The 19,689-nt window shown below is 50.3% G+C and overlaps 2 protein-coding genes across 5 annotated transcripts in view; one reads left to right on the top strand and one right to left on the bottom strand.

The window, feature by feature from the left end:
- The window catches only part of Hs2st (Heparan sulfate 2-O-sulfotransferase), an 87,641-nt gene that overhangs the window by 65,362 nt on the left and 2,590 nt on the right, over window positions 1-19,689 (top strand). Inside the window, 7 exon segments of the mRNA XM_037225189.1 lie at window positions 11,795-11,917; window positions 12,254-12,441; window positions 13,570-13,655; window positions 13,949-14,087; window positions 15,448-15,545; window positions 18,985-19,142; window positions 19,648-19,688. Coding sequence (XP_037081084.1) covers window positions 11,797-11,917; window positions 12,254-12,441; window positions 13,570-13,655; window positions 13,949-14,087; window positions 15,448-15,545; window positions 18,985-19,142; window positions 19,648-19,688 — 831 coding nt within the window. The 5' untranslated portion in view covers window positions 11,795-11,796.
- LOC119101767 (testis-expressed protein 9) lies at window positions 3,358-7,782 on the bottom strand. Of its 4 annotated transcripts, none has more exons than XM_037225185.1 (2): window positions 7,752-7,782; window positions 3,358-4,494 (listed from the first exon to the last, which is right to left on the bottom strand). In XM_037225185.1, the coding sequence occupies exon 2, from the start codon at window positions 4,467-4,469 to the stop codon at window positions 3,432-3,434; it is 1,038 nt and encodes a 345-aa protein (XP_037081080.1). In that variant the 5' UTR covers window positions 4,470-4,494; window positions 7,752-7,782; the 3' UTR covers window positions 3,358-3,431. The 4 variants fall into 4 exon arrangements, with proteins under 4 accessions (XP_037081080.1, XP_037081082.1, XP_037081083.1 ...); XM_037225187.1 differs by having other exon boundaries at window positions 7,759-7,775; XM_037225188.1 differs by having other exon boundaries at window positions 7,727-7,753.

Raw genomic sequence — 19,689 nt, 5'->3', positions numbered from 1 at the left:
ACTCAAACGCTTGTATCTGCATGCATCCGATAGCCGTGGGTCTCTGAGGTTGAGGGGACAGTACCCACACGTTCTTAAAGCTGCCAGGATGCATCCATGATTCACACGGTGTCGCCACCCCCTCTTCACAGGCGCATCACCAGGACTTCACGTTCGATTGCGGGAAACGGAGTGGCGGGAAGCCGAGTCGGTGACCTCGGAGCAAGCCGTTGTACGACTGGGGGAGCGGGGGAAGGCTCTGCTAGTGTCCTGAGTATCAAACCGACGAATTGGTGGCGTGGGACCAAGAACCAGTGGTTGGCTTCTGCCCTACCCATTGGCGATATCCCTACGAACTTAACAAATACTAGCCCAACAAGCGATCAAGCGCTCTCCCGATGTCGGCCAGCGCAGGTTCATGCCGCACACTGCGCTAGCGAGCACAGGGACGCTGCCAAGATTTTTCAAAGGCAGAGGTGACAGAGGTCGACGATAACACATCGATTCGATTTTTACTGATTTATTTATTTTGATTTTTTACTTACCGACTTCATTTTAATGATTTATTTTGATTTTCTGAGAGAAGCCATCTATGGTGAGAAGCAAAAAAAAAGACGGGGCAGCCCATCTCCTTGGCCGCTGTGCGCTGAATCATATGCGCAAGTGCCAAGCGGGCGGGAACAGCGGTTGCATCACTGACCCTGCGCCGGCTCATAACGCGTGCAGCACACCAAAAGCGCAAAATTCCCTTAAGTGCCGATTTTCGTGCACCCTGCACGGACAGCCACAAGGCAACGAGCGGGTGCGCTGTCTTTAGGTGTGGGGTTGTGACTGCATGTCCTCCAAAGTCGGATGGACATAGCGGCGGACTGGTTAGGGTCATGTACCTGTATGTGGGCCTCGGGCTCGAATCCCGGTTGCGCAATGCCCTCGAGCATCCAGTCCCTGACTCTGTCCCTGTGCGTACGCAAGGGTGAGTGAAGACCTGCGCCCCGTTGTTTTTATAAGTGAGAAAACGAACTGCTATGCGTTTGGGAGATGCGGTCCATCGGTGACCGCGAACAATACCGACCAGACAGACAATACAACAATACAGACCGCGGTCGCTGAATAGCATGTTGCAGGCGCAGGGCAAACAGCCATGAGGAGGCCGACGACAAAGTCCGCAGCACTCCGCCGCTGGACCAGTATAGGGCGGCTCAGACCAGTGCCAGTGCGGCCCTTGCCAGCGCAGGCAGCCGGCTGGCCGATAGTGAGGTCTGCGGTGCTCCATCACCGCACCAGTGCGTGGTGGGTTACTGGGAGACAGGGAGCCAATAAGCCTTGCACCCTTGCCACTGACAGCGGAAGCGACGGAAGACTGGCTGCAGGCTGCAGGTGTTCGGGTCTGGCGCAAGTACCGAATGAGGACAACCTTCGAGCGAGACAAAACGAGAATCACAACTCGAGTTGTAACGGGATCGTAGCCCAGATCTCCTTGACTGTCGAAGCGGCGAGACCGCGCACGCCTGCAGGGATACGTAGCTCGCGGACGGACACGTTTGGAACGCTGGTCGTGCACATGACCGTGGGTCATACTTCGTGCGTGATCGAGGACGCCCTGCCCGCTCCCCCTACTCCACTGTTTGCGGGGCCATGTTGGAGTCAAATCACCACATCCGTATCCGTACATTGGAAACCATCCCCCAGGTGGCTCTTACGGCTTCAAGTCGTGGTTATGGTCATGTTTCAAATTGCATACTCAAATGTGCGGTATAAAAGGCGTGCACTCAAAGTGTACAATAAAGCGATACAAGCAATTGTCAGAGTTAAAACAGACCTACCCATACACTATGAACCGGATCAGATCAGTGGTACGTGGCCAGTGATCAAAACACATTGCGTACGGAGGTCCTAAACGCGCCCAGTGTTGTGGCATCACGGCTACGACGGCAGGAGGTTCCAGACAGATGCGGCCGAATGTGAAAAACGCTCTGTGTGGCAGCCAATCGGTGAGTGTTTCAAATTGCACACTAAAAGTTGCAGCATAAAAGGCATACTCAAAGTATACTATGAAACAAGGCGAGCAATGATTGATAATATTAGTTGAAACAAACCTACCTATGTACTATGGGTCGGGTCAGATCAGTGGTCAGTGGCCATTGATAAAGAACACATCACGTGTGGAGATATCAACGCGCTCAGTGTTGTGGCATCACAGGCTTTTTATGACAGGCGGCTCCAGGCAGCTGCAGCCCGATGCGAAAACGCCTGCAGTGTGGCGGTCAAACGGTGTGTGTGCAGGCGAAGGCTAACTCTGTCCGAGGCGCGCGTTTCACAGGCTGAAACAGCGCGCGTGGGGCAGAGCACGCAACCTGGTGAGACAAAGCGCCATATCCTTTAGCGCCCCTCAAGTCAAGTCAAGGATCAAGTATTCCATCCTCGGCCATCCAAGGGAAGTTGAGGCCGGGATTTGATATGGTGCTTTTGAGAGTCGGCTATCGCTCTTGAAGCAAAGCTTATTGCTTTTTAAAATTTTGTGTTGTTGACTGTAAGTCGCCCCGCCCCACACGCACAGGCAGTACGTGATGTCAGGGAGCATCTACGCCTGGACGATGATATTGAGAAGATCTGAAGTGACCTAATGGCAGAAATTGTACAAAGGTGGATTTCAATGCATTTTTACGGCGCTTGAGACATCGGCAACCCATGGCAGACCGGAGTCAACTATGACGCCGAAATTTTGATGCTACTTCAGGCATACACAGTCGAATCGTTTACTTCAAGGTGAGTCAGGTGACTTTTGCGATTTTGCTTTGACCCAGCGAGCAAAAAAAGAACAGTTTTCGTTTCGTTCGTTGGATAGAATTGACACTAAACCAGTACTGACTGACATGGAACCAGCACTGAAGCTCACGCATACGTTCCAGTCTGGTTTTGTGGTCGGCGAGACGCGGCCCGTCAGGGCGCGCGAAATCCCCGCGCATCGTGTCGTTGGCATAGGAGATGTGGCGACCAGGAATCAAGTGTCCATAGAAATCGTTGGTAAACAAAGTGAACAAAAAAGGACCGATGATCGAGCCTTGAGACATGTCGCGTGAGGTTGGGATAGTTATCCGTTCTCAAGGCCACCCGCTCTCAACACACCAAATTGTTGCTAAACGCCATTTAAACACTGGAAATACGTGTCCCAGTGGATCCCACGAAGCCCAAAAGCCAAACATCAACAAAGAATTATTGGAAAATAGAAGCATTTAGATTCTGAATACTCAACATCAAATATGACACCAATCCAACGACCTGCGATAACTTAGCAGCATAGACATGCTCAAAATGATATATCAACGCAGCTTTAGTAGCAAACGCCCATAGGTAATATCAATGTATTATAATGTGGAATGGAACACTGGCCGAGCAGCCACCAACGTGCAGCAGTTACGTAATCACGCTTTGTAACGAAACGCAAGCCGGGCTCATTCGCTTAGGTTCAGATCTATGACTTTCAAGAATTCTTCCTCGGATATTTGCAGAAGTTTTGCACCTTCCAAATGCAGTTTTTGGCGCTTTAAAACATCGATGAGCTTCATTTGTTTCTTAAAGCCCGTAATCAGTTCTTGCTTTTGTTTCTCCAGTTTCTTGTTCATTGCTTCAAGAGACAGAATCCTGTCCTTAGACGTTTCAGTTAAATCCTTCGTCTTTCCCTTTTCTGTTTCAAGTGCAAGTCGTAATTTTTCCAATTCCTCGTTTGCTCTTCTGAGCTTTACCTCCATCTGAGCACTTGAAGTCAACACTGTTTGCACTTCCCTATTGGAATTTTCTGCATCTTTTTTCCAAGAAACACACTCATTTTTTGCCGTCTGTGACTCTTTCTTAGCCTCATCAAACGCTTTCTTCAGCCTGTTGATTTCCAAATTAAATTTTTGCGACCCCGCTACTGCCCGTTGCTGCTCCTTTTCTGATGCCTTGCTTTTTTCAGCCAAGGCAGAGTTTTCTCGGGCTAGTTTTTCACATTGAGCCCTCAAACGCTTTATTTCTGCCTTAGCTACCCTGAGTTTGGCCTGATACAGCCTGGTCTGCGCAGACCTGCTCAGGTTTTTCGAAACAACTGATGATGCGCTTGAACCTTCATCTTCTTTGGTGCTCAGCTGATCAAATTCTTCAGTGATACTATCCTCAGAATCTGAACACTCTCTGGACAGACTGGGGGGAAGTGTTTGATGGAGCGTCACTTGATACGGCTCCTGGGACGATCCTAGTGTGTTCGATATTGGGGCCTGACTTGACCCCAAAACTTCTTTGCTCTTCATGCACGCATCGTTCCTTCTTCTCGGGCAGCGTTGCCCTTCATTCTGTTCACGTGGTATGTCAAATGAAATAGCTGCTTCAGATTTTTCTCTCAACGCACTTTCTGCTTGGGATATCAGGGATGCTGTTTTCTTCTTTAGCGACTCATTCAATTTCCTGTAATATTCCTCTTTTTCTCTCAGGCTTACGTCATCCAAATCATCCATTTAACTTATCAGGTTAGCTATCGATCTGAAACATAGAAAAGAAACCAGATTGTTACCGCATCACAAGAACAGCCATAGGAAATGTTGCCGTATTGCCCTTTACGCACAGAAGAGAACAGAGTGGAGAAACAAGATTTGCTCGCCTTTGCATAACCCACTTAGCATTCAGCAAAGGTAACCACCCACTGTGAAAACCCATTAGGTCTTCCCATCCCAATTCTAAAACACAGCCAGGGCAGAAAATCGCTCTCGGAAAGTGCATGCGTGCGCGCGTGTGTGCGTCGGGGTGTGTGGAGGTCCAGGATCCAGGGGCCCGGACCATCAGCGCTCAGTTCAACGCAACAGGGCCCATTCGCTAAGTTGGATTACTTCGGTTCTGAGCCAATTTATTTTGAGAGTTCCTTTCATCATGATTAAAAAACCAACAAAAACAAAAAGCGGCTTGCGAAAAACTGGCACACACCGGGGGCGGATGTTTGACTGTCGCACACTCTGACCAGCCGGAGTTGCGTGACATTTTGGCTGAATTCTAAGCATGCGTCGAGGTTAAGACAGCGACCTGACATTTGTTTACACCAATTTAACCCACCCGAATAATCGCCGGTCCCACCGACTCTTATCACCCATTTCGTCCCGAGGCTCAACTTGTCCTTCGTTGCTCATTTCGACCCACCGAACGCGCACACTTCCGGTGTATTTAAGCATCTGTCGTAGTTTGAACTTAAGCCTGAGATGATTATTTTCAGATACTACTTACCTTTCATCGAGGTAACCACAGCTAAAATTCAACCGTACTCTATTTCTGTCTGGCGCCATTTTTCAAGGCCGAACAAATTCCTCATTATTCGCACCTTCTTTTTATGCCCCCTTTATCACCACACGTAGAGCATTCCGTTTACCCCAGAATTTGCTAGCATACCACACATCAATTCAACGACTAAGCACATTATAACCTTTGGTCGTTTTGCAAGGTTTCAATCAGCTGTTCTGAGGCGGTGATGCCCAGGACGCTGTGCCGCGACTTCCTGGCGCCCATGATGAGCGCGGAGGAAATTACCGGCTGGGACAGTGCGTGCAAGTGTGTCCAAACTCGCTTAACCACAGCGTGCAAGCGGTTCGATGAGCGCGGGGGAAGTTACCGGCTGGGACAGTGCGTGCAAGTGTGTCCAAGCTCACTCAAACGCAAAGCGTGCTCAAACCGTGCCCAAATGACACCCACACAAAAATACACTGGTTATGTGCCTGCGGGGAGGGGATGGAGCTCAGTGAGCGATCATCCTTAGATAACCAAATGAGCTGCCGAGTGAGCGAGCTGAGTAAAGCTGCAAGTGCAAATGAGCAAGTGAAATGAGCAAAGAAAATGCATTGAGCATGTGAGCAGGCTGAGTAAAGAACCCAAACCTGCATAGGGGTACCTCCCCCTCCCCCCAGTGTTTGCATGCCTGACGACGGCTAGTGCAGATACTTTCCTATCCTGACCACATGGCACACATACCTAATGATGCACAAAGTCATGTATATCTGAAATGCCTGTGCTCGCTTCCCATTCCCAGGCAATGGAAAAGCTTGAAAAAGACAATGATTGAAACACAATTTACCATCCCGCTTCTGCTCGCAAAGGTCGTCGTAGTGCAAAGGCACAGGCCGTAGTACCGTAGTGATGTGCGACTAGCGTGAGCACTGTGCCGACTGGGTGTGCGTCACCCGCGACACCCGGCCATCACTCAGTGCCATTTAGGAAACCTGGTCGGTTTTACGCCAGCCTCCAGATTTTCTCCCCGTGTGTAAGTCCGCGGCGCAGCTGGCCTCAGGATACGAGGATAGGGCAGCACTGGGCAGGGTCACCCTCAATCTTGGAGTTTCTAAGCCTGGTGTGTCACCATACTCCTTTCTGGAGGGTGTATACACACAGAGGATGGAGTGGACCAGCCCACCATGTGCTTTCACATGATAATTTGGGGGGAGGGGGGCTGAAAAGTGACACATAACCCTACATACACCCATGAAGTGTGAATAAACAGGCTTCTTCCCAGATGTGGCCCAATTGCTTCTCAAAGATATGGAGGGAGGCTGAAGGCTCCCAACTGAATAGGAATGTTTTTTAAGATCATTTTTGGTAGGAAAGTGAGAATCATGAACCAACATTGGGAACTATGTACATGTCTGACCAACACCAGCACTACCAACAAATGTAATTTGCAAGGAGCACTGCGTAGCCCTGCCTGGCTGACCATGGGTACCTTTGTTTTTGTGTTCCTCCCAACATCATAGAAAATGTCCAGGAATGGCTAGATAGGCCGTTCCAGCTGCTGACAGCTGCACCAAGCAGCCCAAAATACATGAGAATAAATACTAATAAATTGCAGGTCTCTGCTGCTCAACTTTTTCTGATCTCATTTTCTGATCTCATTTTTCTCATCTCTCATCAACTTTTTTTGATCTCATCTGATCTTGACTTTTTCTGATCTCATTTGTGTTCTTGTTCACTTGTTGTCCTGTAAAGCATCTTCCAATCATTAACTTCTGCTAGCTTTGATTCCTTTCAACCTGTTTTCAGTTTGACTAATATCCTGTCAACTTTGATCCCATTTGACTTTTTGTCCTTGGACTGTTTCAGGCTTTACTTTGACCCCACTCAACTGTTATTCCTGTTCAATTTTGGCTGTGGATTTTTCAGCTTCATTTTTATCCTTGTTGGCTATTTACACTGAATTGTTCCATTTGATTTCTTGGCGGGGAACCAGTTCACCATGTGAAGTTGGTAACTATGGTGCCCCAAACTCTTAGTGCTCAGATTGTATGATGTGCATATGCATGCACTAAAATTAGCACAGTTATATCTGCTCCAAAGGTATTACAAAAATAAGCTCAAATGTGGCCTAACATGCTTCAGCCATGTTATGAATTTTGCACAGCAATCTATCTGCTGGTATAGCAGCTGTAGGCACCACACCTAGAAATACCTGAAGCAAAAAAAAAAACAGAATGAAAACGGTGCACATTGCATGTGCTTCACACTTGCATCATTCGATCTGAACTGCCTTTAAAGGCAGGGTCTACGCCGGTGTCACCATGATTTCAACGCCCAATTTTTAAGTGGTCCACCTTTTTACTGCAATCCCTACCCTACCTGTACCAAAGCTCGAACCCTCTAATCCAACGTGGCAGCAAGGTCCTATAATAACCGCAGCAGACAGTCCTGCAACACTGGTGGACCGCAAGGCAATAGAAACCCTGCAGGTGTGAATTACACTAACAGGACTCCGCGCCCTCGTGCAGTACCGTTTACCCTGTGTTTACTTCCCGCTCTCCCTATCGGAATGGGGAACAAAGCTAACAAATCACTAGTTTTAGTGGAGCCTTTGTGTCAGACAAAATTAATGCATAATCTAATAAAACATAAACAGTCATATTGCAGCCTAAATCTTCCTATTTTATGTGAAACAATTTTAATATGGAAGAAAAAATTCAGTCAAACGAAGCAACAATGTTTTGACTAAAACACCTGAATGTGCCCCGCACCATACAAGCTGGGAAACTTGAGCACCACTCCCCTTGGCACATTGTCAGTGAACAGTAACGTAGCAATCAAATTTACGAGATCATGTTTCTACAAAATTAGTAGTTAGAACACTTGACTACGATCAGTTTTGCTGTTCAGGAAACACACGAAAATATCCACGTGAACTTTCCGAGCCTGAATCTTGTGATAACATTTGTGAATTGAGACTTGCACATGATGTCCTTTTATTCTTGAATACCAGGTATATGATTTACCCTAAGAGATAATCTCGATTGGTGAATTTCTGAATCTTGCCCTGGCAAATTGTCAGGATAAATGAAACAAAAACGTGCACGGACAATGATTCGTGTTCCCAATCCTTCTAATATTTTTGTCCCTCTCTATATGATGCGCGCATAATGACGCATCTATGACATACAGCATACTAATGGCATCTTTATGAGGGGAGAAACATCATTTGGGAGATTATTGCATCGTGCGGTGCTGGGTGCATGTGTTGTGTGTGATTACTCCGGTGGACTAAACACTCCGAGATTAGGTAGGTACTAGCTGTTGCTGGATATTCATCAGAGGCGTCGTCATAATTATGAAGTTGAGATTGATCATGTGTATGTTATTCAGTAAGGCTGAGGAATGAACACACTGCCGGACTGCAAAAATACACGTTACGCCGAACACCTCGGGCAAAGTAGAGACATCGCGGCAGAAATGTCAGCGCATGCACGCAGCATCACCAAATCCAATGCAGTGTTATTGGTGACAGGGCCAACTATGCTATGCTATGCAGGATATTTCTCTATCAGACAAGTTAAGTACATCATCAGGTGAGTGAAGCAGATGAGTAACAGCTTTTGGAGGTCCTTGGACATTGCTGGCTGCATGCTGGTGATGGGTACTTAGCAGGACGTATCACTGTGGTAAACCCCTCTGGCAATGCCTGTTGTAGAAGTTTATACACTGATGAATGCATTGTGTGTTGTCTTCTTGTTTCTTGTCTGTCTGTCATGTATTAATTGCATAGGAATGAGACATTTCAATTTTTGTTTGCTTAATGAAATCAGAAAAGAGCTGTTAAACTATGCAAGGAGAAATATGGCAACCAGATTTTGAGGCTCTTTATAAGCTTCCAAGTTAAGCTTTGTAAAGTATGCAATGGTTTTCCTTTTGCTTCTTAATATAAAGCCATATATATAAGAACATGTCTCAGATGTGCAGTGCAAGTAGTAAGCATGCATAGGAGTATTGTATCATGTTACCTTTAAAATGAAATCAGGACATCATAATCACATCATCACATTTTGCACATCACTGGTATAGTCACCAGATACAGGAGGGCTGATGGGGTGGGGGGGGGGAGTGGGGGAGTGAGGGGGGAGGAGGGAGGGAGGGCTAAATTTGCATATCAAATGGGAAAAGGATAAGCTGTCAGGTATTTAGGAAGTTTATCAAAGACACGAACAGCAATCATGAAGTGTCCAACATAGGGAGATGAGCTCACCTGCTCAGGTCATCTTTTGGGGCTCCTGGTCTCAGAGCATATAAGGAAAGAATGTTTGAGGAGGATGAAAGCTGAATGCAGCACTGCATGCAAAATCCACTGGTCATGGGCATCCACAATGGGTAAGCCTTGAAGACCAGGGATTTATATCTGTTTGATTCCATTCATCATGCAAGCAAGGTTTTGGATCATAGATGTCTGGCATGCAGAAGTCTATGCTGGGTCTTATGGTATGTAAAAATATAAGATAATTAGCTATCACTGCAGGACAGGTGGGTTTAAAGTGTGTTTGCCCCCTCAACTTCTGGACTGGGGAGGTGTTCCACTTCCTCTGCCCCCCCTCCTCCCCACTTTGACATGGCCAACCTTTAAATTTTGCTTGCACAATCAAGTTTCTTTTCTTCTGGAAGCCTTAGAAAAAAATGAATGTCACTTGTTATTTTTATCCACAAAGCTCAATACAAGTTGCTTCTGACTTTGCATTCCTTCATTTTTCTTTACACAAATGTCCCCAACTTGTAACAACAATTTGGTTTAGTAGAAGCTGCTGCTTTGCAGGTTCTTATCTTAATGCCCCACTGTCTGCAATGAATAATCTGTGTGCTGTTTTGTTTATATCTGACCATTTTATTCCTTATGATCATGTCTATCACACATAGCAGGACCAGGCTAATGAGATTTCATCCTGGCTCTTGAGATGGCCATAGAGACAATGGCACAAGCTTTTGGGAAAAATATAAAAGGACAATGTCCAAGAATCTGCTATCTAGCAGATCTGATTGATGCCTGTTCTTGTGGATGGGTGCAACAACAGTACATGTTTGCACTTCACTGAAGGGCAGATTTGATTAAGGACTTGTGGAATACCTGATTCAGGGGATAAGCTGCATGCTGAGCACAACTCTTAAGCAGCATCAGGTGAATCTTGTGCACAGTGACCAAGCAGCTTGTGTCAAGAGCCTGAAGGATACCAAGGGCATCTTGCTCGTGGAGAACAATGGTTGCTGTCAACTTTTTGGCAAATTGCTGTGCAGCTGCTGCTGATTGTGGGGACATTCGCACATCAACGTCTTCAAATGACGTCGCGAAGGACCGTGCTGTCATGCTGAATCACCTGTGGGACTTCCATCATTAGTTTGAGAATGCCTGATATTGTGTCAGAAAGCTTTCAGTTTTTCTGACAATCCTTTCTTATACTCGGTTGAGAAGCGATGAAGGGATTTCCTAGCCTAGCATTCGCGGCGAAGAGCGTTCTCAGGCCTCCGTTGATCCAAAGATGTGCTGCAGAGGGGTCTGATTTCTTCCTATTTTATCCAGGCATATTTCCTCCTATTGCGTGGGCTGGTCGGCAGGCTGGCTTTCCATGAAATCGAACATTTGCGCTGTCGTCGGCCGGCGGTACAAGCTCGTCCAACAGCAACATAAACAAATTCAAGAAATAAATAATATGTTCCCGGAGTATTGCGGCGGTCCAGTTCAAAGTGCCGATTCACTCCCGCCGGTCTCCACGAGACCAAGTGGCATCCACCCTTGTTGATGCCACTTGTGGATGTGGATGTGGATCTCCTAACGAGTCTGGTGTGATGGCAGGAGATGTAAACGTGTGATCGAAGACGAAGCCAGCGGCCGCTCATAGTGGAATACTGGTGACAGCCTGGCAAGGGAGGCAGACATTGAACCGAGCCCTCCTATCATACTCGTTGACATTGAACGGAACCCTCCTATCGTACTCGGTGATAAGAAGCAGGGCTGAGGTGTCCCCAGAGTGGTGGAAACGCGCGGTTACCCACAGGGCTAGACCAAGTGTGGCAAATAATTCAAAGAACAGACTGTCTGGTTGACACGTATGGTTTAGAACGTCGCCCGTGTCACAGACAAGAGAGGGGAGATTTAGGCGACCCAGCACTAAGATCTCCTGGTCTGATCAGGATCTCAGTAGGCAATCGGTTCGGGCTTTTACTAGAACCGGTGTGACGGACCTCACACATCGACCTGAAGTGTTTCCGGTACTATCACCTGTTTATCTTTTTGCAGCATTGGTGTTAGTCTCATGTGGGGTAACTCGGGATCGCCAAAATATAAACCACGTTTTAGGCTGTTATGCAGTTTTTTTTTCTCAGAAAGAAATGCAGTAAATCAACTGGGAACTATATTCGGTTGATATGGCGTTATTGCATGCGGCTGTCCTGATGGCTGAATCGATGCGCCTCGTTTTGTCAGCGTTCAGCTGTGGCTCTGTCTACCTGCGCTCACGCTCGTCATTGTGTGTGCTCGCTTTTACAACTGTGACCTCTCCTTTCACAGGCATGGTTTCCGTGGGACCGCGGTTCTTCGCGCTCCTTGTTGTGTCAGTGTTTCTGTTCTACTTAACAGTGATACATTACGAAAACCGCTTGGCGTCACTTCAGTCCCGTCTAGCCTATGTTGGTAAGTAAATCGATTTTGAAATGGTGTGCACATTCGGAATCGCCGAGTGCTGAGCTTTTGTATGATGTTCTCGATGCCTTTATGTGGGCCTTTGGGGCGCTTCCAACGAACCGTGCAGTGTACGTTATGTCAAAAATTCTAGCTTATCTGTCAACTTCTCATTTTTACTCAAAATGGAATGGTTTGTTTAATAATTGTAAGGCTAAATCTTGGACTATGATTCGGTGTGGAGAAGAAAACACAGGTACTTGATTTCCAACGCCATGAATTGATGTAAGGCGTAAGCATTGTGAAGCCGTACTTTCGCCCTAAATGTGATTATATCCTGTGTTTCAGAACGCCACATGTCATCACCACCGGAGAGCTTTCCTAGAGACGAAACTATTGTCATTTACAACAGAGTGCCAAAGACTGGTTCTACCACATTCATGGGCATCGCCTATGACCTGTGCGTGCGCCATAACTACAATGTCATTCATCTCAACACCTCGAAGAATGCTCACGTCATGTCCTTCGTTGACCAGGTAAAGCTTATTGTCTCCATTCGCAATGCATGCCATTGGTGTATTTTGATGTGTACTATGAAATGACTGCTGTGCGTTTGCATGGAGGGAACAAAAAATGTGGCGCCGAAAAATTGGATGCAAAATTTACTTGCGAAACTCCCGTGCTTTGCACTTCTGTGGAGGCAAGATATCGTCAGGAGCGATTTTTTATGATACGGAACATCAAAGCTGTGTGGAGAACACTTCACGTGGTGAATGCAGCTATTCGGAAGCTTGATGTCGGCTCTGTAATGATATACAGAAGTCGAGATCATGCGCAATGAGATGACCGATATATATATATATATATATATATATATATATATATATATACTTATTTATTTACGGGTAGTGCCGGCCACCCCCACTACGGCAGGCACAGCGTGACGCATGTATATATATATATATATATATATATATATATATATATATATATATATATATATATATACATATACATATATATATATATATATATATATATATATATATATATATATATATACATATATACATATATACATATATATATATATATATATATATATATATATATATATATATACATGCGTCACGCCGTGCCTGCCGTAGTGGGGGTGGCCGGCACTACACGTAAAGGGGCCGGTATATTCGGTTAAAATGAGTACATGAACGTAGGTTTTAATGTCCCGCTGTTGGTGGTCCTAAATGGATGCAAGATGATGATATTTATGGGCATGCAATCCGGTTGTTTAGCATGTTCGGAGCACAGAATCGACGGACTGGCTTAAGAACAAAACAAGTCCATGCTGCCTTGTCTGACTTCAAAAAACGTGTTAAGTGACTCTTGAATACCTAGAAAGGCACCCAAAGTGCCTTGGCCTGAGGTTGAAAACTGTCGCGCTTGCGTTTGGCATCAGGTTGAAAACTGTCGCGCTGTTCAGGTAAGACTTGTTCGCCCCGCAGCGCCCCCGTAACTGGAAGGCTTCTACAAAGGAGCGCCCTTTCACCCCAAGGATGCAGGCTAACTTTGAGAGCTCATTGGAGACTGCATTGCCACGCCTTGTTTTGCGTGCGGAAACTAATTGATGTGCATCCTTTTCAAACGTCACCGTCGTCTTCGTTCAGGTAGAGTTCGCGAAGAACATCACGTCATGGAAGAGCCGACTGCCGGCGCTGTACCACGGACACATCGCCTTTATCGACTTCGCCACGTGAGTGACGTCATCGAGTCGTGTTCGGTTTGTCGTCGCGTCGATGCTATCCGCCCGAACGCCTCCTCATCGCGGGCTGCTCGCCGCCTTGCTATTTCCTGCGCCAGAACGTGTGTGTTGGCCACTTGCGGCGCGCTTCCGCGTGCCGATCGCCGCGTTATGACGACCGCCAATGCGCCGGTCCGCTCCCCGCAAGGCTGCGCGCGCTGCAGCCCCGTTCGCCAGGGTGTGTCGTGGCCCGCTGGTGGCGCTGCTGTGACCTGTGCCGTGACCTGTGCCGTCCCGCCGCGCAGGCTGGGGCTCAGTCAGCGGCCGGTCTACATCAACCTGGTGCGGCGGCCGCTGGACCGGCTGGTCTCGCACTACTACTTCTTGCGCTACGGCGACGACTTCCGGCCGCACCTGGTCCGCAACAGGGCCGGCAACACAGAGGTCAGTGTTGGTATGGGGAGATCAGCAACATAAAGGTCAGTGTCAGCAGGGGCGGGGCTGGCAACACACAGGTCGGTGTCAGCAGGGGCGGGGCGAGCAGCACAGACGTCAGTGTCAGCAGTGTCAGCAGGGGCGGGGCCGGCGACACGGGGTAGTGTCAGCAGTGTCAGCAGGGGCGGGGCCGGCGACACGGGGGTAGTGTCAGCAGTGTCAGCAGGGGCGGGGCCGGCGACACGGGGGTAGTGTCAGCAGTGTCAGCAGGGGCGGGGCCGGCGACACGGGGGTAGTGTCAGCAGTGTCGGCAGGGGCGGGGCCGGCGACACGGGGGTAGTGTCAGCAGTGTCAGCAGGGGCGGGGCCGGCGACACGGGGGTAGTGTCAGCAGTGTCAGCGGGGGCGGGGCCGGCGACACTGGGGTAGTGTCAGCAGTGTCAGCGGGGGCGGGGCCGGCGACACGGGGGTAGTGTCAGCAGTGTAAGCGGGGGCGGGGCCGGCGACACGGGGGTAGTGTCAGCAGTGTCAGCGGGGGCGGGGCCGGCGACACGGGGGGTAGTGTCAGCAGTGTCAGCGGGGGCGGGGCCGGCGACACGGGGGTAGTGTCAGCAGTGTCAGCAGGGGCGGGGCCGGCGACACGGGGGTAGTGTCAGCAGTGTCAGCGGGGGGCGGGGCCGGCGACACGGGGGTAGTGTCAGCAGTGTCAGCGGGGGCGGGGCCGGCGACACGGGGGTAGTGTCAGCGGTGTCAGCGGGGGCGGTGCCGGGGACACGGGGGTAGTGTCAGCGGAAGTGGGCTGGTAGCACATGAGTCAGCATCAGGGGGCTGGCAGCACAGGTCAGGTCATCGGGCCGCCGCCACTGTTTCGCTGGATGTGGCCTGCATGCGGCGGCCGCCGCCGCCGCCGCCGCTCCGACGCCGACTGACGGACGCGGCCCGCCGGCGGGAGGGAGCTGGCCGGGCGGTGTGTTGGCGGTGGGGCGCGGCTGGCGGGGCCGCCTGGACCGACGAGCCGGCCCGGTCCCGCTCCCGCCGCCGCCTCGGGCGTCAGCGCGCGGCTGGGTGGCCGCCGCCGCCGCCGCCGCCTGCTCCGCGGCACGTGCGGCTGGCCCCCTGTCCGGCCGCACGTGCCGCGGAGCCGGCGAGCCGGGTCGTGTTCGTGACGTGTTGCGCCGCTGGGGTCATGACAATGACTTCTGTGTAGTCGGCTGGCATGTTTGGCGACGATCTGAACATTGGCAGGATGCAATCGGTTCACGGCCAGGAAGCCCAACCAATTATAACGAATATGAGCTTTGTAGCGCGGATGTCGCCTTGAAGTGTTGCTTTAAATGTATCACATTGCGAGTCTAACATCCTGCTTCCAGACGTTCGATGACTGCGTTAAGCTGAAGCACTCTGACTGCAACCCCCACCTGATGTGGATGCAAGTGCCGTTCTTCTGCGGAATGATGGCGTTTTGTTGGTGAGTCATAAGCTTTGGCACAACTTTGACGGCAAGGTTGTTTCTTTTCGAGCCGGTCGAAGACGGCTACACTTCCATTTAGTGCGTCACTTGGGCGGGGGGGGGGGGGGGCGGGGATGATATGCGATGGTTCAGGTTCCTTTGTGCATGCTTTCTAATAAAGGCGTTTGTTATGTATATTGTAGTGCCTGTGAGCGAAAATGTTGTGTCACATGGTGACGCCATGTCGGCTGAAAGAGAGCGTTAGAAGCGCTGTTAACTCGGAGTCTTTCATCGTCTCGGTTCGTAATCGCCTGAAATCGCTTCATTGATGTTGAACGCCTTTGATGATCGCCTGCTTTTGCTATGTGTTTTGGCTGTTGCAATTTACTTGTGCAGTCCTGCTTTGCGAGCATCAAAGCGAAATAATCATTTGGGCGGCACAGCCCGTTCGGTTGGAGTGCTCTGTTAGTACTGTGGGCGGAATGCGTCTTTTGTTTAGTAGCGTCAGAGGGGACGCGGCGAGCGGAAAACCTGCAAAAAACATCTAGTGTTAGGTTAGAAAATGAGATATTTCGTTTGATGCTATGGGAGTGACGGGTTAGAAACCGAGATATTTCGGTAGATGCTATGGGAATGAAGGGTAAAAAAGAAAGTGATTAGCGTCGCGCATGCAGGCACGTTTAGAAAATGAAATCGTGAAAGATGACATGTAACATTTAGTATGAATATGCTGCGGTGGTGCAACCAAATTTTCTTGGGGGGGGGGAGAGGGGAGGTGGCTTGGTGAGTAGGCGTCACGTGACGTTCTATCTCGTTTGGTAGACATCTGAGACGAAAAAAATTGGGCCTTGGGAGGCCCCTCTTCCTCTAGCCTGTGCCCCTGTTATGCCGCCTCCCCATGTGTGGTTGCTCAGTCCCAGCAGAACCGCGTAATCATGACCCATGACTCGCACCATGTTGAGGGGACCAGTGTCGCATGTTGAGGGGACCAGTGTCGGACTTCCCGGCAAGCATAAAATATGAGTAGTTTTGCCGGAGTAATAGCTCAGACAGCTCCCATATTTCAGACAGCATCACCTCTGGATGCTTAGTGGGTTCCCACGTGCCTGCCCTGGGCATCCGCTGGGCGTACAGTGTGCTCTTCCCGGCCACCAGAGTTACACCTCGCTTAAGGACCCTTATAGCCACTTAAGGCTTTTTTGGCTGCTCAAGGTTTCTTCTGAACACGATCGGGTGTTGTTAACGCGACATCGGAACTTCTCAGGGGCTCTTTAGCCGCTCAGGGGTCGTATTGACCTCTCAGGGCCTCACCAGACCGGTAATGGCCCGGTTAGCTGTCATAGTCCTTCCATAATTACCAAGGCCCCTCCCCGGCCATCGAATAGTCTCTGACCGGTGGCGTTTGCCTCTGACTACTCAGAGGCTTCACTTGTTGCGAAGAGCGTCTCCCGACGCGCATTGATGCTTGTTTCGCTCGAGGCCTCGGGAGCATTTCTGGCCACCCAAGTGCTCGTCTGGCTATTGGGGCACACAGACTGCTGCGTGGTCCGTTTGGTCGCCAAAGACACTGAGTTGTATCCCCACGACCCTCTGGACCCCCGGGGTTCTCGCTAACTGCTCAGGGCCCTTTTGGCCGCTCAGAGGCGTCTCACGCCGTCCAAGAGTCCTTCTGGCTGCCCCCTCATCGCCCGTTCAGGTCGAACGCCCATGGCTATCTGTATGCCCAGTGCCTATCTGGCTGCCTAGAGGCCTGTTTGGCCACCTGAGAAGCACCCTGACTACCGAGAAACCCTCCAGACATTGATATACCTCTTTGTCTACTCAGTGCCTCTCTGGTCGGCCAGATGTGTTGACCTGCCCGCTGGACGTCTGGCTGCTGCGGGGCCGCTCTGGCCACTGGAGAGCCCTCTGACCATTGAGATGTTCCTCCCGGTGTCCAGAATGTAACGGGCCGTTCACGGTCTGTTTAGGCACCCAGAGCCTTTTACATACAGGAGGCCGGCTGAATTCTCGTGGTCCCTTTGAAGGCGGCCAGTGCCACAACGCTAAAGCCTACTTTCTATGATAGCGGGACCGGCTGTCCGCATTCGGCCGCAGGGCGCCTGTCCAACTGCAGTTCGGCGACTATCGAGCCCCCATCAGCTCGGTGACCTTTGCGGTCGTGACCACAGCGCCCCATGTACCGGTGTCCGGTCCGCCAGCGATGCCCGTCGGACCAGCACCATTATGCATGGCCCAGCGTGGTTGTTCGCCGGTCACCAGTACGAGGTGGCCAGGTCCGGCGAGCATAGATAAACGGCGGCCTCGGCTCGTCAGCTAGCTGCTCCCTACACCATGGCAACCAGCGTGGAGGCTGACCGGTCTTTAGAGCGCTAGTGGGAACTGAGAGCGGAGGAAAACTTGCTTCACAAGTGCTTCCATGGCAGTATATTGGTAGTGGAAACATTTTGTTACCGGACAGTTGTGCGTGGTTTGGGTGCACCCCGCCCACACCCAGGCACACCCGAGCGTGCCTGGTGACGGCTATTTTAATCACCGGGCCTGACATGTTGTCATCACCTTGACCCAACAGAAGTAGTCTGACCCCAGCCGATGTTCGCTGTTATTGGAGCTTTACGACCATTTCTCACTCACTTGCAAGCTTATGCCTGGTTTTCCCTAGTCGCTGCTCCCTTGAGGCTTTTAAACAAAATTCGCGTGCGAAGTGCCGGGAGCTCGATCCAGGAGATCGGCGTAGCCTTTGGTCGTCTCCCGCGACGAACGGCGCGTGAGATGGCGACGGTAGAGATTACCTTAGAAACCACGCCACTGAAAGTTCGACACATGATATCGAGAAAACCACGGTGAAAGGAGTTTGCCCTGTACTGCAGCGTGTTTCAGTTTCTTTAGTGCGAGCTTTTAATACGTTTTATACGGCATTTTACCTATTGTTTTTTTTTTGCTTAGGCTTGATTGGTTTATTGTAGAGTAGAGTTCAACTTTGTTTTTGATTTGGCATCTGGGTTATTCTTCAGTTGAGGTCACCTCATACCTTTGAGCCATTTTACACACGGCATGGGCCAGCATGGTCGCGCATATAATTAAGGGTGCAAGCCTGCAGCGGCTTGCGCATTTTGTATTCGTCAGCACTGAATACATGTCTATTGTGCATGGCTGCATATGTACGCTTGAGCGGCGAACGGCGGTCGTCAGTGCTCAGTGCTGATAGGGAGTGGATACATGTTGATCCGAGTGTCAAATGCCGTTTGCAGGTACTTGGTTCCTGCGGCCAGCACCTCTGTGTGAGTGTTAGGTTCTTCCCGTGAGTGTTAGTTCCTGAACTGGGTGTTGAGTGTGGGTTCTGTGTGCTGGTTCCTAACCGACAGGTGCCAAGGCCTGCCCGTGAGTGCCGAGTGCCGGCTGTTGAGTGCCGAGTGTCCGTCCATGAGTGCTGAGTGAGGTACGACCGTCGCCGCAGGGAGCCTGGGAGCCGCGAGGCGCTGGAGCACGCCAAGTATAACCTGGCGCACCACTACCTGCTGGTGGGCACCACCGAGCGGCTGGAGGATTTTGTGGCATTGCTGGAGGCAATCATGCCCGACATGTTCGCCGGCGCCGGCCGCTCCATGGAACGCGGTCAGTGATGCGACTCAATTGACGCTGCAGGATACTCACCGCTCCTCGTATCCACCAGTCCTGGCGTAACTGATGATCTTGAGTGTGAGGGTGTTGATAAACAAGCGGCCAATTTTGAAGTCCGTTTTGCCGGTCGTGGTAATGCTGTCCAGGCTTTGCTGATGTCATGTCTGAGACGGGCTCTGACCTACCCCGCATCCCCACATCCCCACATTCTATCACTGGCTCTGACCTACTGAGGAACCATCGCGGACTGAAACATACTTCCATCGCGTCGCTGATGGGACACAATGACGCGTCTTCACCGCGTGACAGCTCTGACAGTCACAGCGCACGGACCGGATAAGCGGCCGTTTCAGTATTGGCGGGGCGCGTTATTATTATCATCCAGGGCTGACCGGGGCATGCTGACGCACCCTGCGAGTGTGCTGATACTGTGTGGTGTATCGCCGCTGCAGCAAGTGACCACCACCAGAGGTTTTAACAGCGATCTTTTTACCTGCAGTGGGAAAGTCACACTTGCGAAGGACACAGAAGAAGAAGGAGC

The sequence above is a fragment of the Pollicipes pollicipes genome, unplaced genomic scaffold, assembly GCF_011947565.3.
Source record: "Pollicipes pollicipes isolate AB1234 unplaced genomic scaffold, Ppol_2.1 Scaffold_4881;HRSCAF=5763_pilon_pilon_pilon, whole genome shotgun sequence".
NCBI classification, from domain to species: domain Eukaryota; kingdom Metazoa; phylum Arthropoda; class Thecostraca; order Pollicipedomorpha; family Pollicipedidae; genus Pollicipes; species Pollicipes pollicipes.
The sequence above is the reverse complement of the archived record's forward strand: the minus strand, read 5'-3'. Positions and strand labels throughout refer to the sequence as shown.

What these genes read in the sequence shown, in the direction of transcription:
- LOC119101767 (XM_037225185.1), bottom strand. Translation starts at nt 4,469, where the DNA reads ATGGATGATTTGGATGACGTAAGCCTGAGAGAAAAAGAGGAATATTAC.